At 37.2% G+C, this 19,151-nt stretch overlaps 1 protein-coding gene across 1 annotated transcript; it reads left to right on the top strand.

Annotated features, from left to right (window-relative positions):
• Window positions 1–6,681: 6,681 nt before the first annotated feature.
• LOC131027381 (uncharacterized) lies at window positions 6,682–12,658 on the top strand. Its single transcript, XM_057957417.1, has 5 exons — window positions 6,682–7,081; window positions 9,870–10,148; window positions 10,260–10,694; window positions 11,001–12,250; window positions 12,383–12,658. Exons 1-5 carry the CDS (start codon window positions 6,901–6,903, stop codon window positions 12,656–12,658), a joined length of 2,421 nt encoding a protein of 806 aa, XP_057813400.1. The 5' UTR covers window positions 6,682–6,900.
• Window positions 12,659–19,151: the final 6,493 nt, after the last annotated feature.

Here is a 19,151-nt window from a genome sequence, read left to right as displayed (position 1 = left end):
AAGGAGTACACCGAGACATTTTACAAGTTGAATATCAAATCCTAACATGTTGATGATGAAGTTGAATAAGTTGAAAGATATTTAAATGGATTGCGGGTGTCTATACAAGATGAACTCAGATTGATCAAATTACAGAGTGTCGAAGAAGCTTACCAGTGTGCCTTGAAAGCAAAAGAGAAGCTAAACAAAAGGCATGAGCAGAGGCAGAGAGGCAGAGGTGGAAGGTTTTCTGGAGGAAGATTTAAAGGAGGAAGAGGATATACCAAAGGTATAGGAACCTGTACGGATCAAAACAAGGACAAGGAAGTGAGCAAAGAAGGTAATTCATACCAAAAAGATGATAGAAATTTCTACCGGAGGAGAGAACTAGATGGCTACCAAAATGAGAATTTTGGAAAAAATGATAGAAGACAAGACAAGAGAGTGTTTAGAGGAACTTGCTATAAGTGTGGACGAGAAGGAAATCATGATTTCGAGTATAAGAAGATAGAGAATATTGGAAGAACAACAGTGGTGGAAGAAAGCCCCGCTGGATCAACTAATAAACCAGAAGATGGAGAACTGTTGATGATAAGAGCTTTGTGTCATACCGAGAGAGATGAAGAGCCCTTGTAGAGGAAGAATTTATTCAAGACCAGATGTAAGGTATTCAGTAAGTGTTGTAAAGTTGTCATTGATAGTGGTAGTTCAGATAATCTTGTTTTAGAAGAGATGGTGAATAAGTTGAATTTGGTTAGATTGAAAGACCCTAAGCCTTGTCAAATAGAATGGATTCAAGATGATCATAAGTTGTTAGTAAGTGAGAAATGTTTGGTGAAATTGAAAATTGAGAATTATCACGATGAAGTCTTGTGTGATATTATGCCTATGGATATTTGTCACCTTTTGTTGGGTAGACCTTGGTAGTTTGATAGACATGCAATAAATGATGGGAGGAAGAATATATACACCATTGTGGCCAATGAGATGAAGCAAACCTTGTTACCCTTGGAGGAACCTTTAAAGAGTGAAGTCTATACGAATGCTAGAATCTGTTTCGTGGATGGAAGGAGACATGAGAATGTGTGTTTTGCCTTGGTTCCTAAGAAGACCGAGAATCCAGAGCATGAAGAAGAACAACCAGAAGAGATAAAAGATTTGCTGACAGAATATGAAGACATCATTTCAGATAATGTGCCTGATGGATTAGCACCTATGAGAAGTATCAGTCATTGCATGGACCTGGTTCCTCGAGCTAGTTTGCCTAACAAAGCTGCACATGGGATGACATTGACAAAGAATGAAAAGTTGAATAGACAAGTGCAGGAGCTGTTGAAGAAAGGTTTGATCAGAGAAAGTCTAAGTCCTCGTGTAGTACCAACAATATTAGCACCTAAGAAGAATGGAGAATGGAGAACGTGTATCGATTCCAGAGCAATAAATAAGATCACAGTGAAATACCGGTTTCCTTTGCCTAGGATGAATGATATAATGGACTATTTGAGTGGAGACAAATACTTTACAAATATAGACTCGAAGAGTGGATATCATCAGATCAGGATCAAAGAAGGAGATAAGTGGAAGACAACATTCAAGACAAATGAAGGACTGTATGAGCAGTTGGTGATGCCTTTTGGGTTAACTAATGCACCGATTACTTTTAGGAGGATGATGAATGAGGTATTGAATAAATTATTGGGTAAGTTTGTTATTATATATTTGGATGACATTTTGATTTTTCAGTAAGGCAAAAGAGGAGCATTTGTTGCATTTGAGACAAGTTTTGCAGAGGTTGAGAGAAGAAAAGTTGCTGATCACTCTTAATAAGTGTACTTTCATGAAAGATGAGTTAGTCTATTTGGGATTTGTGATATCCGAGGATGGTTTGAAGATGGACATTGAGAAAGTAAATGCAATTGTTGAATGGCCTACACCGGAAAACATTGGAGAGGTAAGATCATTTCATGGATTGTCTAGTTTCTACCGAAAGTTCATTAGAAATTTCAGTTCAGTTTGTAACCCTATGACTAAGACAGTGAGGGGAGATAGGAAGGAGTTCAAGTGGACCACCAGAGAAAACAAAAGTTTTGAACTGTTGAAACGGAAAGTGACTAAGTAGCTTGTGTTAGCTTTATTGGATTTCAATAAAGTATTTCAAGTGGAACATCAATAGGAGCAGCCTTGAGTCAGGAAGGGAGTGCAGTAGCTTATTTTAGTGAGAAATTGAATGATGCCCAGAGGAGATATTCAGTGCATGATCAAGAATTTTATGTTATAGTTCAAGCCTTGAAGAAGTGGAGACATTACTTGCTGCCTAGGGAGTTTGTGTTATATACGGATCATCAAGCTTTGTAGTATTTGAACAGTCAGAGTAAGTTGAATTAGAGACATATTAAATGGGTAGAATTTTTGTAGAGTTACACCTTTGTGTTGAAACATAGAAGTGGGAAATCTAACAAATTTGTTGATGCATTGAGTAGGAGAAGGAATTTTCTGACAGAGATGAGAGTAACGGTATTAGGATTTGAAGAATTAAAGACCTTGTATGATGATGACCCGAATTTTGCAGAAACTTGGAGAGCATGTAGAGAACCGGTTACGGTAGACAGAAGCAAGTGGTTGGATTACTTCATTCAGGATGAGACGTTATTTAGAGGAGTTCAGTTGTGCATACTTAAGAGTTCTATAAGGGAGAATTTGATAAAGGAGAAACATAGTCGAGGATTAGTCAGACACTTTGATGTTGATAAAACAATAGCAGTGGTGAGTGAGAATTACTTTTGGCTATAGATTCATAAGGATGCTAGGAAATATGTGCAAAGTTGTGGAGTTTGTCAAGTTGCAAAGGGTAGTAGCCAGAATATGGGATTGTATAAACCTTTGACAGTACCAGAAAGACCTTGGGAAGATATAAGCATGGATTTCATACTTGGATTGCCTAAAACGAAGAGAGGGAATGATTCTATATTTGTGGTAGTGGATAGATTCTCGAAGATGGCTCATTTCATACCTTACAAGAAGACATCAGATGCATTACACATAGCAGACCTATTTTTCAAGGAAGTAGTGAGATTGCACGGATTACCTAGGAGCATAGTTTCAGATAGAGACACTAAGTTTGTTGGTTATTTTTGGAGAACACTTTGGAAGAAGATGAAGACAAATTTGAAGTTTAGTTCTACTTTTCACCCACAAACTAATGGACAGACAAAAGTAGTTAACCGAAGCTTGGGAAATTTGTTAAGATGTTTAGTTGGAGACAAAACCGGAAGTTGGGATTTGATTCTTGCACAAGCAGGGTTTGCCTATAATAATTCAGTAAACACGAGTACCAGAAGGACACCTTTTGAGATTGTTACCAAAGCACATCTTAGAGGTATATCAAAATTAAGAGATATTAGCAGTGAAGATCGAAGAAGTTCAGAAGTAGAAGAATCTGTAGATCACATGAAGGAATTACATATTCCAGTTAAGTAACATTTGGAGGACATGAACAACAAGTATAAGGAGAAAGTAGATGAGAAGAGGAGACATAAGGAATTTGAAGTTGGCGATGAAGTGATTGTGTATCTAAGAAAATAATGATTTCCAGTTGGAACTTATAACAAGTTGTAGATGAGAAAGTTTGGACCTTGAAAGATTTTGAGAAAGTTCAGTTCTAGAAATGCATATGAAGTAGAGTTACCGGATAGTCTGAGTATTTCACCTGTATTTAACATTGCAGATCTTCATCAGTATCATGAACCAGAATTCAATGTGGATAGTATTGCAGACTTGGAGAAACAATTGCCCCAGAAGGAACCAGATCAAATTGAAGACATTTTGGACAATAGGATTGGGCGTAGTACCCGAAGCAATTAGCATAAGGAGTAGATCTTGTGAAGTGGAAGGACAGACCAGTTGAAGATTCATCTTGAATTTCTCAAGCAGAGGTAGACTGCCTTGGTTTTCCTCTAACCCCAGCAAAGTGAGAGACTCACTTTTTTTCAACAACCCCAGATGTCTGATGTAGGAGCATCCTTGGTTCATGGCAATCTTGCATCAACCAAAAATATTTCCTTTCTGTTTTGCTGTTTCAACAATCCTTTCTGTATTTCCCGGATTTGGCTCACCGGATCATGCGGAGTTGGAATTTACTTGAGGACTTGATCATCTTCCTTATTCCCAAATCATGGAGCATTTGGATCATTTTCTGACAAGTTATCGCTACCGGTTTCTGAGACAATTTTCTGGTACCGGTTGTAATATACTGGGATCTATCGGATCCCTTCCATAGCTTGCGGATCCCTGAGCATTGATTATGATGTTCCTTGGTGTGTGGCCGACCTTTCCCTTTGATCTACACTTAATCCTATGGATTTTAAAAAGGAATCTTTGGCAGAGGCTGACCTTGTTCTTTTTACATGTTAGGTCTTGTTCTTCGACATTTTATCCTTTTTGGGCTGATCGGATCCCTTTGGATCGTATAAATAATTGTAATTGAGCATTATAATGTAATTAAGAAAAGAGATAGAACATAGAAGATAGATCCTAAGATTCGAGGTCCCGATTGTGACCTATTCTGTATTCAAGCGTGTTTTAGCAGGCCAGAGAATCAGTTACTATAACCCGGTTGCTACCGGTTGATTGTAAACAATTTTCATTATATAATTCATTCAGTTCTGCATTACCTCCATCTTATCCTTGTGTTTCCGTTGTGTTACTCTTGCTGACTGACCCAGATTGATCTCTTTGAAGTCCCTCCTAGCCAGTGACTGCACCAGAAAGTCAAAAACAATGAGGAAACCCTTATCAGCCGCTGCCTCTTCTCTCTTAGTTCTATTCGATTTCCTCCCCTACTTGACTTAGGTCTCTCCAAATTTGTGATCGATGATTAGCCGATGCTTCTTTTATCCACAATCCCTAATTCATCACCCTGCGATTCAACCTTAGACATCTCATCATTCTCCGATTGCGCTTCGAATTCGACACCATTCCCACCCTCCAGAGGTTTATAATTTTTTTGCATATTTGGGTCCTCTTGTGTCTTCTGTTCTTCTTAACTCAAGAGGATAGCTTGTAGATCAATATCTGACTTTTTGTATTTGATACATGGCATATTCTCGTGGATTTTGTTATCATTTTTTTTTGTTTCGACTTCCATTCCTTAATTTTTTTTTTGGATCTTACAATTGCTCGTGGAATGATTCCGTCTACCACAGTTCAAACAGTAGTATCTCTCCTCCTTGATTTCGACCGACTGAATCCATTCCATCCCGTGCGCGCAAAGTTTTACTTGCGCGAGAATTCTTTTGACCACTGCCAATTGAAGTCTCGCATAAATGTAAGAATCTCCTTGCGTAATGTCTGCATCAATATCCATCAGAGTGCCTAATGATCTCATCATATTTTCAAGTGCTTCCTTTGTCCAATACTCCATTGGTAGGTTGTTTAAAAGTATCCACAATGGTTTATCATATAGATCCGTTTTGAGCGGATTGAAATTCCTATGCCATCACTGAATGTATAAGGGTTTTGAGTCCATTGTCCAGAGACCCCCCTCCAAAACCTTTTGTCGCTCTTCTTCAGTTGCGAAGATAATAATGAAAAACCCTCTAGGTAGGAACTTGGTGATTTGGGGTGTCTGCCATGTCTCCTCAATCCATTTGCAAATCCTCTTGCAATCCGATCTGGCTCCAATGAACCTACATATGATAGCCAAATCTTTGAGAAATTCCACATCTTCCTCAATTTCCTCCAAAAAATCAATAGACTGGATATACTCCCGCTCAATATTTTTCAAATTCTTACCCTCCCCTATGTCGTCGGATAGTTCGAGTTCTAGTTTCCTCTCACCTTGCAATTTTTTGCTTTGCCCTTTTCGCTCCATTTTTTAATTTTTCCTTCCAAATGTTACTCCATATTGCTTTTATCAAATTAATAACAAAAATAACATCTGCTAATGCAATATTTCACACTTAGATCATTGTAGATTTCATGTAGTATCTAGATAACCCTTGGGAGAATATATATGTTAAAAATTTTCCACACACAATATTGAAATATTATTCTTAACTATCTTAGAAATCAAGAGAAAATTGAAATATTATTCTTAAACTATCTTAGAAATCAAGAGAAAAGAAAAGGGAAAAAAAATAATAAATTTTAAAAGTTCACAATTTCGAGTTGTAAAGATACTTCTAACCATAGTTCGTAGACTCAAATTGATAGAGTACTTTGCCAGTCCAAAATATTCAATTATAAAATGTATTAAATTAAAAGTATTAAATTAAAAATTGACATGTAGAAAGAGAAAATGCATGGTTTTATAAAAAAACAACACGTGAAAAATACATTTTAACCAATGTTTTACTTGCGTTGACATTTTTACCCATATTTTTTGACATCTATAAAAACGCAAGAATTAAACTTGTAAAAACTCGCCCAACAAAAAAATAGAGTACTCTGCAACTTGAAGAGTACTTGTAAAGTTATCAAACTAAGCTACTGACATAGATATGCTAAATATACAACACAATTCTATTATAAATAAAAATAATAAATAATAACAAATTCAATATAAACAAACCTTAAATAAATGACAAAGAAAAAATAACAAATTCAATATAAACACCTTAAACTTATTTCTCCAATTTTAAAGGAAAAATGAAGCTTCATTAATATTGCTTTATCAATAATTACCGAGGTGAGAGGGACTGCGAAAGTAATAGGTAGAACGCTAAACTTGCAAATAAGTAATAATTCAAATAAAGTTTTCCCTCCTTACAGAAGAGATGGTTGCAGGCAAAGAAGGGTTAGATTCATATTCCTTTACCTATGAATTTTGTTCAAAATAAATGAAATCAAAGTTCAATGTGGAAAGAGGTATGGATTTGGCATCAGCAATGCGTTGGGGAGTAATTTTCTCAGAGTGCGGTTGCAATGGAAAGGCCTCGTAACCTTTCTTGTGACCCACCGTATAAATCTGATACACAAAACAAGCAGCCATTTACAGCGTTGGCTTCCTCAGAAGGCAATAATGAAGCATGTGTAAAAGATATCGCACAGAGGTCCTTAAGATTCCGTTACCCACTTGTAAGCCAAAAGCGACTCAGAACCTTAGGTTAGTAGCAACACATTTTCATTTTCTTAATTTTTATTGTTCTTGTTTTAAATTCAATTGTAGACTTGATTTTACTTTACTGCTTTGATCTTGGGATGTAGTTGAATTGCATCTTTTGAAATTTCAAGGGGCGTTTCTCCAATGTTGGTTTTGTGTAAGCAAATTTTTACTTAAAACCAAATGATTCCTTTGAAGATTTTTCCTCCCAGTGTGGTACTCACATTAATGCGCTTTGAACAGTTAAGAGTAGATCATTCTTCCTACTTCGGGGTTTCCAGGGAGTTTTTTTAAACAGACCCAGAGAATTTATTTTTTTAAGTTATGCCCACCAATGCACTAGTCACAGTAAACTGTGCTTTAAACATATCAGGTAAGGTCAGTCGTCTTAGTTGGAGATTTTAGGGGAATTATCAGAAACCGAAATGATTTGTCTCGTTTTAGATTATGCCTGTCAATGCAGTAGTTACAGCCATGGGCTTTGGACAAAACTGGGAAGGTCACTCTTCCTAGTTTTAGAGAACCGCTTGGGAAGCTCAAGGGCACGATGCTGCATATTTATCTTGAATGAAATTTGAAGGTAAACAATTTTGTCTAGTCCCTAGAAAGCTCCGGATCAGGGACGGGGACCCTTTCCTTGTACTCAAAGTCTCCTGGCGACTATATTTGAAAGTAATACAATCGCAACCCTTTTCTTATACTTCCGTGATGCCTTATGTCAAAACGAGCCCCCAACCTTATACCTACATTCTAAGTATCTAAATGACCAAGCAATTGAGTAACTCTCTTTGCTTGTAGTTGAAAGACACTGCATAACAGTGCATTGTTAACTCAAGAGACCTTTCTGAGAGGAATCTCTCTTCCATAAACTTGTCCAATAGTGCGCTTGTCCTTCAGGGTTCGGACTGTGATCATCATCATGGCTATCGATCTCGCCTTTCCAAGGACTATGCCCCATGTTATCATGTTTCATTTGTTTTATTATTATTCATTCACTCTGACCTTGATCTTGGCTATCTGGTTTTGTAACATTAAAAACAGATATAGAGAGGTGATCTATCATACACAAATTTTATCCAAAACTTTTTTCATATCTTAATCTAAGGGACCGCTTATTTCCCTTATATTTGAAAAATGGAATTCAATATGGCTAGCATGGTAAATCAGTTTTCATTTCACTACCATGCTAACTCTTATGTAGTTGTTTTGTGGAGGGGTATTACAAATTATTGGCTGCTACAGATTTAACGTAAGGGCCTTTTGCAGCAAGAAGGTTCCATTGGACATTTATTTATAATGCAATTTTACATATTGGGAATACGAACAGAACTGCTATCTTAAGAAACTTTAACAAACAATTACCTATTAATTACTCTGTTCTGCTAAATGCTTTGGACAGAAACTACCAACAAATTTTTATGCATGCACCTCTCCAATGTGGACTGGAAGCCCCTTAGTCATGTTTGGATATATCTTGCCTCCCTTTCCAAGCAGTTGCTGAAGAATATGTAGCCACTCCTGTTTTCCCATAGCATAGTCCATTTTTAACATCAGTCATGTCCACAAGACCCACGTGGTTGAAAATTTGGAGTAAGCCCTAAGTATGGAATTTTTTTCTGGTTTGATGTCTCTCTTTTGTTTTCAATGTTGGTTGATTTTATATGACATCCATCAATTCACAATTGTTTCGATTCACTTCATGAAAACGGTGAGACACTAAATTACCACCTTGTAATTAGTTTGATGTCCAGCAGTAACGTTGTTGTGGATAACTATTAACTTGCAACATGCTTTTAAGTTATTAACCTAATTCTTAGATGTATGCAAGTACCTTTGTTTTTATTATAGCTTGTTCTTATTTGACATCCGGCAGTTTAACATCGTTTTGGGTCACTTTATGAAAATAACAAGACAACAAATTTATCCACCTTGTTTGGATTATTTTGACAACTCATGTAATTTATCTGAAGGCAGGTTGACTACCTCCAAAGATTAGTGACTCTGTTATTGGGTTCTGCAAGAACCCTGGTCAAACCTGGAATGGACCAGACTGGGTATGGATCCTGGTCTGGGTGTGGGTCCAGCCTGGGTTTGGCCTGGCTCCTGCCGTGGGCCCATGGAATTGGCTTGGGTATGTTTGGACATACCAAGGTCAAATCCACAGGCGTGGGGCAGGACTGTGGTGAACCTAGGGAGAACCATGGATGGAGAAATAAGTCATTAATAATGAGAAAAGCAAAAAACAAAAAGAAAAAATTTAACTAATCCTAACTGTTAGATTGATGCTTTTGTATGTTTGTTTCAATTTGGCCTGTTGCTTTTGATCTAGCGATTGACAATTATTTAGAACCTCTTTGTGAGATGAAAAGACTGACTCGCTGTGCTTAGTTTGGGAATATTCTGATATAATCAACTTAATTTTGGACTAACTGAACAAATAGGGAAAAAAGAAACGTAAAAAAGTGTAGTATAAGCAGAACAGGGAATCATGTAGTCTTTTTTTTTCAGTTGTCTGCTCTAAATAACAAGGTATAACAATTTCATTTGTTTAAATAAGTAGCTCAATAGAGTCTGTATATTATCAAAGGATGTTTTCTTATAATCAGCTATAAAGAACCTATCCTGTCTATTTTGATATCTGAGATACAAATGATACAAGTAACAAAATTATGCATATTGCCAATGCTAAAATGTTAGGTAGATTAATTGATATGAAGTAACAAATTGCATTCTCTTGAAGTTTGGATCATCAATCAGGTTTTTTACTAAACAATTGGATTGGGTTGTGTAGGTCCTGCTAGGCGTGTTCTTGTAACCAACACTGAAAGAGATAACACTTTACCAAAAATCAGCGAGGAAGAAAACAGTGTCTCCCCAGATCAGCCAGCTTCTTGTGAAAAGGACTTGGTTGAAGCTAGCACAGAGTGTCCTACAGCTGCTGACAATTCTTCTCAACAGATAGAGAGGGAAGTATCCAGGCTAGGCCAAAGTAATGCATACGAAGGTATATCTGGAGGAAACCACGAACCTCAAGACCATAGAAAGAGAAAAGCTGATATGGGAAGAATAGGTGAAGATGCAACCATTTCTTTAACTGTTAATGTGGGGAGTAGTGGAAGCCCAAATCAAAACAATGCAGATTTGATGGTAATTGACAACAAGTGTGATTATTTTGGTACAGGTGAAATTGATTCAGAGGGCAACTTAGAAAAGTCAATTGCAGAGCACAATATTTCCGTGAATAGTTACAAATACAATGCTTACAATGATGAAGCTAATATTTACTCTACAAATAGAAAAGTTGATGAAGCATCAGGTTCAAAATGCCATTTGAATCAACTAGAGAAGTTATCCAATGCGTCTGTTAGATCCGACCACCCAAAACCAACGGTTCAAGATGGGCCAAAAAAGGTACATTTTGCAAACATTGACTACTCAGATAGGGGTGATGGTGTGGTGTTTCCAAATTCTTCAATTATGGACATGAAATATAGGCAAGCACATTCTGCATTTGACAACCACCAGATGCATTTGAAGTCAAGTAGCTTGGTGCAACTTGCCAAAGATGATAGAAATGCACCTATAATCTCTTCCATCCAGGATGACTCGATTCAGAGTAAGCCCCATTCTGTACTCATAAGTAAACTTAAAAACAGAGAAAATTTTGTTAGAAGAACCCATTCTGTAGGTTATGATTTTTCTTTGGGTTGTATTAATACTCTAAAATGTGATTGTTGCATTTCTGATATTGCTGTTAATACTCATTAGTAAGCCGAAAAACAAGACTTTTTTTAGAATAACCTATTCTGTAGGTTATGATTTTCCTTTGGGTTGTATTCATACTCTAAAGTGTGATTGTTGCATTTCTGATATTGCTGTTAAACCAAATTGTCTTATAAAACTCATCTTTCATCAATTGCAGAAGTGGATAGACTGCTTGATTCCATGTCATCTACTGTTGTTTCTGTTGATTCCAAGGCCTGTGAGGTGGCCACTGATACTGGCGTGGAGAACTTGTCATCTCATTTGAATTCACTTGCATTGACAGAAAACCAGGAGAGCGGGAGTTTGAATAACTTAGGGGAATCATTTGCAAATCACCGACAAACTTTGAAGCTGACTGGTGTACTTAATGTACCAAAAAACAAATTTACTTCCAATGAGGTACAGATTACTAAAGCAAATATGACTGTTACAACAGCACCGACAGCAGTGGTGGAACAAATCCTAAAGCCAAGAGATAATGCTTCTTCAGAAATTGAGGTAAATAATTCATCAATTCTGTCTGCGCCTGCATCTTTATCATGTAATATATCGGCTTTTGGCATCTCGAATTCAACTTCAGTTCATTGTACATCTGTACTCTCAACATTATCATCTGTTCCAAATCTTGGTCCATGTAAAGGTCTGGTTTCAGCTACAGAGAGAGGAGCATTGGGAAGCTCAAGCAAAATTTCAAAACATTCAGATCCTAATGCTGGTGTAGATGATTCTGAAAGGCATTTCAACCTTAACTTATATAACTCTTCGGCTTCATCTGCATCCGTTTTTCCATGCACATCTTCATCATTTGCATGTCAGAGTGCTACGTCAATTCAATGCACCTCTGGACCATTGACGTCATCATCTGTAGGGCAGGGACTCAATATGTCCAGAGAACAGAGCACAACTGCAAAACCAAATAGTGGTAGAAGTTTAAGTGAAGAACCAAGCAATGGAATGTTTCAAGAGCCTCAAGTGGTAATGAAAACAGCTGAGGAAAGATTTCCTCAAGAGCCTCGTGTAACATCCAAGGAAAACAAAGAGAAAAGTCGAGTGCCAGAAGTCGCAGGATGTCTAAATCAATCAATTCAACAATCTTCCTCTGAAGTTAACTTGGAAAAAACTTCAGCTGTCAGCAACAGAGAAATGGGCACTAGTCGAAAAAAATATTATGATTCAGATGCATTTTTCCGTGTCAATAATAGATTTTATCAGAAGCTAGGTAAGATAGGCAGTGGAGGTAGCAGTGAGGTTCACAAAGTCATATCATCTGACTGCACAATTTATGCCCTTAAAAAAATCAAGTTAAAAGGCCGTGACTATTCTACTGCATATGGTTTCTGTCAGGAGATAGATTATCTTACTAGGCTGTGTGGAAAGAACTACATAATACAGCTCATTGACTATGAGGTACTGAAAACCAGTTGCAGTTTGTATGTCATATGATGGAAGGATTAATAGTCAAGTTTATTTTTGTAAAAGTGTTTTAAATCTATTCTCGGAATGGTGAAGATCCATTGATTTGCTGTTTTATTGGGACAGGTAACTGACAAGAATTTATTCAGGGATGTGGTTGGAGGAAAATTGGGAAATAAGGAAGCAAGGATCAATGAAGATGCTTATATTTACATGGTACTTGAATATGGAGAAATTGACCTGGCGCAGATGCTTTTACAAAAATGGAAGGAGATGGATGCTGTTAGAAATCAAATAGATGAGAATTGGTTGCGTTTCTATTGGCAGGTTTGCTACCTTGCCAATCTCCACTTCTGTGTGTATGTAACTACAAGTTCCGTCTTTTCTAAACAAGTTTCTTAGATTATGTATAAATCTTCAGGAATGCATCACAAGAGTATTGCCTTATCTATGATTGTTTTGATGGAATGACATAAATAACCGAGTTTATAACAAGAGTTGGAAACATCTTAAGGTTAGTTGTATAACTAAGGTTTATAATATTTGCTTGTTAACAATACTAAAATGAGTTACTTGATTGTTGCACGGTCTTAAGAAATGGCATTTTTAGCTATCTTGACAGATAATGACTTCTTGTGGCTAATGCTATTGAGAATTGGGGTTGCAATACCAAGTAATAAACCTTTGGCAACAATTATTAAACATGAATATGCAATTAGATGATGCAGAAAATTCAGTCTGCAAGTGCATTAGGTGATTCAAAATAATAGCAAAAATAAATATCTAATTCTTATACAAGAAAAACATCAAGGTAATAAGCTTCTTAATAATACAAAACAAATATTAGCCAGGAAAAATGCTCAATTGAACCATAAAAAACTTCAGTTTTAATTGAGACAAGTGTAGCTATATTGCATAACACAGTTATTGAATTCAAATGCTCTACATTCTTCCTTCTACCTCCTCAAGTACAATAAAAAAATTAGGAACATATGCACACAGTAAAAGACAAAACTACTTCCTAATTGCTACTGCTGGTCAATTGTCCAGCTGTATGGTTTCTAATATTCCTCCTACAATTAACATACAACCAGCTGTTACTCCCACACAATCAAACCATAATATATTAAGAAATAGCTTTTCCATTGATCTCAACAGATAATGATTTCTTGTGGCTGATGCTGTTGAGAATCAGGGCTGCAATATCAAGCAATCAACTTCTGGCAACAATTGTTAAACACGGTAATGCAGTTAAAAGATGCAGCAAATTCAGTCTGCAAGTGCATCAGGAGACTCAACATAATAACAAAAATAACTATCTAATTCATATGCAAGAAATACATCAAGGAAATAAGCTTCTTAATAATACAAAACAACTATTAGCAGGGAGCAATGCTGAAATGAATCACAAAAAAGTTTTATTTTTAATTGATTCAAGTTTACCTATATTGCAATAACACTTATTGGACAATTCAAATGTTCTACATTCTTCCTTCTACCTCTTCAAGTACAATAAAAAATATTAGGAACATATGCACGCTAAAAGACAAAACTACTTCCTGATTGCTACTGGTGATCAATTGTCCAGCTGTATAATTTCTAACAGTCTTCCTACAATTAACATCCAACCAGCCACATGCCCACACAATCAAACAATAATTATCAATCTGATGAAGCTATAAAAGATTAACAATACAAACCATTCTAACCTTCTCCTCTAGCCAAAATCCACTCCATTCCTGCAATTCCCTACTATCTATTCCAGTGATAGAAGCCGCAATTTTTCTATTGGCCACATCTTCAAATCCATCTAAACAAAACCTTCCCACAGCCCCAAAAAATGTTTTAAATGCTTGGAGGCAAACCAGAAACTATTCTTTGGGCATTGTTGACATTTCATTCTCCACTTATAGTCCATCATTTATAATCAATCTTAGGGATTTGTTGACGTGTATTTTGTACACTGCCTAACACAGAATAAAATACCTAAAGGCATCTTATCCTCTCTTGAATAAAGTCTCTAACTGCTGAAGATTCGCATGAAGGATCAGTTAGGATGACTCCAATGTTCTGGTTAGTAGGGTCTCTACGTGTGGATAAACTCCAGTGGTATGATGTGATTTGCTGGAATCACAAGGGGACTTACATCTGATGATTGAACTTCCGATCTGCTTTGCTGGAACACAGGCTCTTACTGGCTTAGATTTGAAAAAATGGAAAAAGGATGAGGGCGAAGAGAAGATCTAATCCTAATACTAAGAATGTAGGAGCAATGATTTGATTTTTGATGAAACTCTAACTAGGTCTTGTTTTGACATCAATGGACCATCTCCACAAGGCTAGTGCGATCTTCTAAGGGAAGCTTTATGATGTTCAAATCATCACCGCAGGCATAGACACCATCAAGTTGATGCATATCAATGAAGAAGCGACAAATTGAAATTGAGCTTAAGCTGAATGATTCCAGTTGACTACACAAGGCAAGTCTGCAATCAACAAACTGCTAGTAGTATGGATATACGAATTCCACCATTAATCAATCGCATTTCCTCCATTCATCTAATCATCTACCATCTAGGATTGAAGACTCAACAAGAAACCATGCAAATTGCAAGAAATGACACACTTCACCATTACTTCAATGAAAATGGAGTTTGTTTACAATCAATGGCAACAATTTCTTGCCTTGTCCTCCTATTCTACTCTAATTACTATTCTATCAATTTCTAACTACTCTCTATCTACTAACTGCTTTCTATTATTTACAACTCTCTCTAATTAGCCTTTACAAAATGAAATGCCAGGGCTTATATAGTGCCCTCAATACAATTCGATGGCTTAGATCCATTCGAGATCAATGGCCAAGATTCAACAATGAAAACCCTAATTAGGGTTTGTTACAACCATTACATAACATTTAATGCTTGACCAATGATAAAATTGTATTGCTTGGACACATGTCCCCTCTAGAAAAATCGACCAATGGATAGCCGGGGTCGGTACATCGGAGTTTGTGCCACCTTCCATGAGTTAAGTACATTAAATCTGGACATGCTGAGGTGGACCTCACTGATTGGAGACGTGATGACTAGGATGCCACCTCGTCTGACACTTGGTTGATACTCAATTTGGTAGCGTTGAGAAGTTATCTTTGATTAACTCTTCTAAAATTATTTGCTTCTTCAACGAGCCCTTGTCCTAACTCCATGTGTCCTTGATGTGTAGGATGATGATGTACCTCGCCTTGGAACGCTGGATTGAAAGAGGTCGCCCCTGTCCTGGCTTGATCGTCCCGGCGAAGACCGTCCTTGATCCGGCTTGATTTTCCTTGATGAGATCTCCATTTGATGCCTACAAAACATTTCAAAATTAGCAACATGATTTTGCAATGAATAACTAGATTAGAGATTAAATTTAGGAAACTTCATAATAAGTCCTTGAGTTATAATTTCCTAAACGACGATTGAGCTATTAGAATTCAAAATTTCAAAATTTAAGGCTATGACGATCAAAATTCGAAATCAAAACAATAAATCCATATCGCCATACCTCTCTTGAGAGCTAACACTAGAATGCAAAATGAGGAATTTGCCTAGGCAAAATTAACGTTAGAAGCCTTCAACGTGATCTTCAAGGATAAGGAACGTCCTCTTTATCAATTCGCCACCCTTGGAGTCTTTGATGTGTTCTTCAATGTCCTTGGCAAGTTCGCCTAACTTGAAACTCGAACTCCTTTGATAATGCTTGTGCCTTCCTATTGATAAGACTCGCACCTTGAACACAATTCGCACCTCCTCTTGAATGATAATTTCGCACTTCCTTTGTATACTCCAAATCGCATATGAAAAGATGATAAATGATGATGTGAAAATGAAATAAACTACTCCTCCTTTATAGGCGCCCACATTCATATTGACCCTAGGCCGACTTTGGTGAATAAGGCAAATTTAAAATAAACTTAAAGGCCGACCCTTGTAAAATGAAACAAATTTTAAATCAAGCGCCCCATTTTTATTTATAATTAATTAATTTAATGCCTATAATTTTAAATAAACTCGATTTTTAAAAGGCAAAAATTAATTAATAAAGGCCCATGCGCTAATTTTAAATGCTATTTTAATTGAATTTTTTTTTTGATTTTGTCGATTTTAGCATTTAAAATAAATTCAAAAAATGATTTAACGCCAAGAATTTTAAAAAAAGGTGGAAAGATGCAAACCTAACGCTCTGGTCCCTGACTGAGGGACAGGAGCGAAATCTCAATTTGGTCTTGATTCTTGTGCTTTTGACATTAAAACCACCATCTCCACATTGAATTTGGCATTTTTGCTGGGAATTTCGAACTTGACTAACTTGATTTGGTGAATGAATGCCCTCTAAGGTGGATATCGCCCTGGTCCCTTGGTGAGGGACAGGAGCGAACTTCCATATCTAGCTCAAATTGGTAACATTTTGTCGTTCACTTCTTTTGTGTCGCCTTCCAAATGACGTTTTAAACCTTTTGCAACTTTGCTTTGACATGATTTTCGAAGGAAAATGAATGATTTAGCTAATATCGCCCTGGTCCCTTGGTGAGGGACAGGAGCGATCTTGGTGTTTCTCCTTAACCTTTGTAACTTCAAACTTCAATCTTCATTGTGAGGGATAAACAATGTTATTCTTTCATTCTACTCTCATTTCACTTGGCTTCTACAAGACACTTTGATGTTTAGAGGACTATCGCCCTGGTCCCTTGGAGAGGGACAGGAGCGATCTTGAAGCTCTAGCCAAAATTTGCCATCTTTCAACCTTTGTTCTTCATTCATTGCTTCCTAAATGATGTTTTTGATCTTGCCTATCCTTGCCTTGTCTTGATTTTGAAGGAAAATGAATGATTTAATGAAAATCGCTCTGGTCCTTGCCTGAAGGACAGGAGCGATATAGCTTCCTTGGCTCAATTGATAATCGTTTGACGTTTGAAACCTTTGTATATCACCTTCTTAAGATACCTTAGACCCTTTACCACCTCGCATGATCTTGACTTAACGTGATTTTGGAAGGATTTGGCCAATATGATAAATATCGCTCTGGTCCCTGCCTGAGGGACAGGAGCGATCTTCAATGTCTTGTGCTCATACTTGCTTTCATCAATTTGCCACTGCTTTCATTGTGTAAAATGAAGTCCTTTTGATCCCCTTGGACACTTAAAACGTGATCAACTTTCAAAATCTAGGCTCTCATGAAAATTTCGCTCTGGTCCCTGCCTGAGGGACAGGAGCGAACCTAGGTATTTAAGTGCAAATCCTTCATTTTGGCGGTCCTTGTAACTTTGTTCTTCATCAAGATACCTTAAAACGTCCTCACCACCTTGTACTTCGTCCTGGAGTGTCTTGAACTTGGGATGAAAGCAAGATAACTAAGATATCGCCCTGGTCCCTGGCTGAGGGACAGGAGCGAATTTGTGCTTGTAGGCTTCATCTCACTTTGCTAACCTCAAAAATTATCTTCAATGGTCTTGTAATGCTCCGTTTTATTCACCTTTGGCTTGGAAATCATTCAAACTTGGCAAGAAATTCGTCTAAGGCAAAGATCGCTCTGGTCCCTGACTGAGGGATAGGAGCGAACTTGGGCATCTGGGTCCCTTGTTGATGTTTCGTAATTTTCAATTTGTCTTCAACGGGTTCAATTCATTGTCTTTGCTTGCCTCAAACCTAAAACTTGCTTGATCTTTGCCTGAATTTTGCCTTATAAGAAATTTCGCTCTGGTCCTTGGGAGAGGGACGGGAGCCACAATGGATTTCGCCCTGGTCCTTGACTGAGGGACAGGAGTGATTTTGCAATTTGGTCCACTTTCTTCATGTTTGTGTCTTCAAATTATATTCAACTGGTAAAATGCACTTCCTTGGACCTCTTCAAATCGTCAAGTTGTTAAAATCCTGCAAGGACAAAGCAATATTTGATTTTGAGCTCCGGTCCTTCATTGAAGGACAGGAGCGATTTTGACTCCTGGGGCATTTTCGTGTTCGTGAAATTCTTCAATTTATATTCAACGGAAAGATCACGCCTTTCTTTACCATTTCTACTTGAAAAATCATCTTGATCCTGCAGAGACAGTAAGATTTTTGAAAACGAGCTCCGGTCCTTCACTGAGGGACAGGAGCGATTTTGCTCTTACAGGCCAAAATATCATGATTTCACAAGTTTAATCACTTCACAAGGCAAAAAACAAATCATTTCCGATGCCCGGGATCAAATATCAAAAAACTCAAAATTTGGTCAAACATACTCAATTGGACAAAATTCACAATTTCATCATTCACACTTAGACAAATTTAGGACTATGCATTCAAAATTCCAATTAAAAATAGACCATTCTGGCGAATTCACTTTATTCAAAATTGCATCCTACGAAAGGAAGCTCAAAAAGCTCTCAAGACTGATTGGATTCTGGCCTGAAAACGTCAAAATGAAAAAACCCTAAGGCTTGACCTTAATCCAGACAACTGACAAACTAAACCAAAACCCTAAAAAGCAAAGCGAAAACGAGCAAAACGAGCAAAAACATGGGTCCCCATTTGCAATGGGGCGATGTGTGAAAACGTCACAACAGGATTCTACATGGACTACTTTGCATGATTTGATGTCTTTGGTTGTTGCATTTGTTGAAATGTGGTGACTGATCAGCAAAGTACTGTACACTCTGCACGTATCCTAGCCAAAATTTTTTTTGCCGTTTTTCGTTGATGAAAACCGACATTGTAATAAAACCCTAAAAAGGCCGACTTTGTTTGTTGCCCTAAAAACGCATGTTATAAGCGGCTGGGATGCTTAAGGCATTGTAAGGTTGATGTACAGTTTTTGCTGGATAATAAGAAAGATTGGACGACTGTGTATGGTGGACGTAACCCATTTTGGG

Source organism: Cryptomeria japonica, chromosome 1 (genome assembly GCF_030272615.1).
Source record: "Cryptomeria japonica chromosome 1, Sugi_1.0, whole genome shotgun sequence".
Lineage (NCBI taxonomy): Eukaryota > Viridiplantae > Streptophyta > Pinopsida > Cupressales > Cupressaceae > Cryptomeria > Cryptomeria japonica.
The sequence above is the reverse complement of the archived record's forward strand: the minus strand, read 5'-3'. Positions and strand labels throughout refer to the sequence as shown.